The sequence below is a fragment of the Leucoraja erinacea genome, unplaced genomic scaffold (genome assembly GCF_028641065.1).
Source record: "Leucoraja erinacea ecotype New England unplaced genomic scaffold, Leri_hhj_1 Leri_354S, whole genome shotgun sequence".
In the NCBI taxonomy this organism is placed as follows: Eukaryota; Metazoa; Chordata; class Chondrichthyes; order Rajiformes; family Rajidae; genus Leucoraja; species Leucoraja erinaceus.
Window position 1 is genome coordinate 5001 of NW_026576255.1, and position 5000 is coordinate 10000.

Consider the following 5000-nt stretch of genomic DNA (forward strand, 5'->3'; position numbering starts at 1 on the left):
AGATGGAGAGGGTGGCAAATGGGGGAAGAGGGAGAGCAGCTGTGCAGTAGAGGGGCAACAGCCCTGAACACACACACACACACGCATAAGCACACATGCGCACACACTCACTCACACACATGCATGCACACGCACCAGCACACAAAAAAATGCTCACGCACATGCACACACCGCTTACACACGCTCACGCACGCGCAAACACTTGTACTCGCTAGCATTTAGAAGATTCAGGGGGGATCTGAAGAAACGTACACAATTCTTAAGGGGTTGCACAGGCTAGATGCAGGAAGAGTGTTCCCGATGTTGGGGAAGTCCAGGACAAGGGGTCACAGTTTAAGGATAAGGGGGAAATCTTTTAGGACCGAGATAAGGAAAACATTTTTCACACAGAGTGGTGAATCTCTGGAATTCTCTGCCACAGAAGGTAGTTGAGGCCACACAGTTCATTGGCTATATTTAAGAGGGAAGTTAGATGTGGCCCTTGTGGCCAAAGGGATCAGGGGGTATGGAGAGAAGGCAGGTACAGGATACTGAGTTGGATGATCAGCCATGATCATATTGAATGGCGGTGCAGGCTCGAAGGGCCGAATGGCCCACTGCACCTATTTTCTATGTTTCTAACACATGCGCATACATACAAACACGCGCACGGGCAAACACACGCTCATACACAAGACATATACACACAAGCGCACACACACACACAAGCATGCACACACACGCATATACACACACACACACGCTCATACACAAGCATATACACACAAGCGCACACACACACAAGCATATACACACACACACACATACACACACAAGCATACACATACATATACATACACACACAAGCATATACATACACACACACACAGCCTCCTGCAGCTTCTGGTGAGGCTGCAGTCCCCACACAGACAGTTACCTCAGACTCCTGTGGGCAGCCCCAACACATGGCGCATACCTCCTGGTCGCGGCTCAGCACCGACAGCTCTGTGTAGTTGCTGGCACGCTTCTTGTGCAGATTCACACCTGCACGGGGGGAGAGACACGGCATTACTGCCAGGGTAGACTTCCCTCCCTCAGTCCTCTCTCCCCCCCCCTGCTCCTCCTCAAACCTCCTTCTCCACCCCACTCCCCTCACCCTTCTCCCCCTCTCCTTAACTCTCCCCTCAACCTCCCTCCCCTCCCACACACATAACACCCATTCCCTCCCCTCAACCCCGTCCCATATACCTTCTCCCTCCACAAATCTTCACTCCCCTTCTCTCCCTCCCCCCCATAGTCTCTCCCCCCCCACCTCCTCCTCCTCTCCCACCTCCCATTTATCCTTCTCCCCCATTATCCCCATTCTCTCCTCTCTCTCTACCCCACGCCCTCCTCTTCTTCCTCCCCCCCTCACCTAAACCCCATATCTCTCCCTCAACCTCCCCCCCACACACACACACACACACCACTCCCTCCCCCTCTCTCTCTATCCCTCCCTCCACCCTCCACGCCTCGAATCTTCCTCCCCTTCTCAGTCTCCCCCCCCAAATATTCTCTCCCCCCACCTCCTCCTCTCTCCCCCATTGTACCCCCCCATCTCCTTCAGTCCCGCCCCCACCCCCCCCCTCCTCCTCTCCCCCCCAACCCATTGTGTCCCACTCCCTCAGTTTCTCCACCCCCCCCCATTGTATCCATCCTTCTCCCCCTCTCCTTAAAGCTCCATCCTCAACCCCCTGTCCCCTCTCCTTCTCCCCTCCACGCCTGCAATCTCTCTCCCCCCCCATTCTATCCTTATTCTCCCCCTGTCTCTCTCCCCCACATTCTATCCCACGTCTCCCCCCCCATTGCCCCCCTCTCCCCTCAGTCTCCCCCCCACCCCCTCCTCTCCTCCCCCCCCACCTTGTGCCCCAACTCAGTCCCTCCACCCCCCCATTGTATCCATCCTTACCCTCTCTCCTTAAAACTCTCCCCCAACCCTATGCCGCCTCTCCTTGTCCCCCCACGCCTGCAATCTTCTCTCCCCCCGCTATCCTTCTCTCCCCCCCCTCTCGCCACAACCGTCACCTTTCAAAACTCCAGTTTCCGCTCCGACCCAGACGTGGTTCCACCGCGCCGCCATCTTGTCCCCCCGTGTGTCCGTCCGCGCGCTTCTCCCATCCCGCTCCGCCAGCAGTTCCGCTTCCGGTTACAGTTTCCCCGCACTTTGGTTCCGCCCCCCGGTCACATTTTAACCCCATCATCTTCACCTTCATCATCAGTGTTTTATTATTATTATTATTATTATTATTATTATTATTATTATTATTATCATTATTATTTTTATAATAATAATAGTTGTTATTGTTATTATTGTTACATAGAAACATAGAAATATAGCCAATAGGTGCAGGAGTAGGCCATTCGGCCCTTTGAGCCAGCACCGCCATTCAATGTGATCATGGCTGATCATCCCCAATCAGTACCCCGTTCCTGCCTTCTCCCCATATCCCCTGACTCCGCTATCTTTAAGAGCCCTATCTAGCTCTCTCTTGGAAGTATCCAGAGAACCAGCCTCCACCACCCTCTGAGGCAGAGAATTCCACAGACTCACAACTCTCTCTGTGAGAAAAAGTGTTTCCTCGTCTCCGTTCTAAATGGCTTACCCCTTATTCTTAAACTGTGTGTGTGTGTGGCCCCTGGTTCTGGACTCCCCCAACACCGGGAACATGTTTCCTGCCTCTAGCGTGTCCACACCCTTAATAATCTTATATGTTTCAATAAGATATCCTCTCATCCTTCTAAACTCTAAACCAGTGGTTCCCAACCTTTTTTTGGCCATGCCCCACCTAATCACCTCTAAATTCCTGATCCCCCCCCCCCCCCCATTGGTGATATATAATTTTATCATTTAAAAAGTGAACTCCGTTTCAGCTGAAATGCGCTCAAGACGACCCATTGATTCGTTGGTCAAGCATTGTTGGCATAAGAGGCAGAAAGGTGACCGTTCATCATGGACAGCGGGTATGAAACCAAGTTTTAAATATTCCTCTGAATACTGACGAACGTTCTTCCTGCTTGCTACTCATTTTAGCACGAGCAGACAAAGAAATAATTCTCAGAAAATGGATTGCTTTCCCTTGAGAGAAAACGGAGGAAATAGATATTATAAGGGTAACTTAGCAAAAGCTCTTTGAATCGCATTTCTAAATCCAATTCAATAAATAAGGTTCTCCCATGACCTCGCGCGTTTCGTGCGACGTGCATGAAGAGCGATGGCGCGGTGATTATGTAATAACTACACAATAAAGACATTTTTTACCCCAAAAAAAAATTATTTACTCAAAATAACATCTGAAACATAAACTACATATGTTTACCTGATGGAAAATCCAAAAAAATAAAAATCGAAAATTTGGACCCAGACCTCCTCAGTCGCGCTTAATTGCCCCCCTTAAAAATCAAATTGCCCCCCTGTGGGGTGTACGCCCCACGTTGGGAACCACTGCTCCAGAGTGTACAAGCCCAGCCGCTCCAGTCTCTCAGCATATGATAGACCGCCAAATGGCCTACCCCTTATTCTTAAACTGTGGCCCGTGGTTCTGGACGGGGCCACGGGCGAGGCGCTGCTGCTGCTGCTGCTGCTGCACTCCACGGGCTGCACTACGTCGGAACGGGTGAGGACGGGGGCCAGACTACTCGACAGTCCCCTCGACCCGAGTAGTAGCGGTCAAATACTGGACAAGGGCGGTCCCTGCGTGACAAACCAATTTAACCCAATATACGGGATGTCCCGGCTAATACGGGACAGTCGGTAACTCCAATCCCACTGCACTTGTGCATAAGGCAATATATATCGACTTGACCTGAATGTTTGGCTCATGCCCTGTTTGTAGCTGCAAGAACAGCCAGCAGGGGGCGGAAATGCTCTGCAGTTCAATTATTTGGGGGGGGGGGGGGGGGGGGGACAAATAATCACATGTGGTTTAAAGTGCACATTGTCAGATTTTAATTAAGGCCATTTTTATACATCTTGGTTTCACCGTGTAGAGATTACAGTGGCGTTTATACATAGCCCCCCCCTGTCTGGGATCTCCGGATGATCCGGTTACTTCCCGCACTCCGGGAACCTGCAGGTTTACAGGGGGATTGTCTTCGGTAAAAAATTGCAAATTGTCCCCAGTGTGTAGTATAGTGCTGGTGTACGGGGGTGATCGCTGGCCGGCACAGGCTCGCTGGGCCGAAGGGCCTGTTTCTGCACTGTCTCCCACACAAGTAGGCATGCAGGTACAGCAGGCAGTGAAGAAAGCAAATGGCATGTTGGCTGGCCTTCATTGCGAGAGGATTTGAGCTTAGGAGCACTCCCCCCACCCACACACGACCCTCATCTCATTCCCCTCTCCCTCTCACTCCCCCTCTCACCCACCCTCTCACTCCCCAAAGCCCCCCCACCACACTACCCCCCTCCTCTCACTCCCCCACCCCACACTCCCCCCTCCCTCACTCCACCACCTCCTCCCCCTCATTCCACCACACTCCTCCCCCTCACCTCACTCCCACCCCCTCATTCCCTCACCCTCATTCCTCCCCCACCCCCTCATTCCCCCACCCTCATCCCCCATTCCCCCACCTCTCAATCCCCCACATTTCCCCACCCTCACTCCCCCACCCCCTCACTCCTCCACCCCTCACACCCCACTCACTCCTCCCCCTCACCTCACCCCCTCACCACCTCCACACATTCCCCCTCATCACTCCCCCACCCACCTCACTCCCACCACCTCATTTCCCCCCCTCACTAACCACCTCACCCCCCACTTCACTCCCCCACCCCCTCACTCCCCCACCCTTCACTCCCCCTCCTCTCATCCCCCACCTCACACCCTCCACCCCCTCACCCCCCAACCCTCTCACTCCCCCTGGTCTTGGTTTCAACATAGACAATAGGTGCAGGAGTAGGCCATTCGGCCCTGCAAGCCAGCACGGCCATTCAATATGATCATGGCTGATCATCCCCAATCAGTACCCCGTTCCTGCTTTCTCTC

At 53.0% G+C, this 5000-nt stretch overlaps 1 protein-coding gene across 1 annotated transcript in view; it reads right to left on the reverse strand.

The window, feature by feature from the left end:
* wdr74 (WD repeat domain 74) overlaps positions 1–2175 on the reverse strand; it is a 3454-nt gene extending 1279 nt beyond the window's left edge. The window contains exons 1-2 of the mRNA XM_055630379.1: positions 2044–2175; positions 917–1023 (exon numbers count right to left, since the gene is read on the reverse strand). Coding sequence (XP_055486354.1) covers positions 917–1023; positions 2044–2098 — 162 coding nt within the window. The 5' untranslated portion in view covers positions 2099–2175. The remainder of the gene's footprint in view (positions 1–916; positions 1024–2043) is intronic.
* Positions 2176–5000: the final 2825 nt, after the last annotated feature.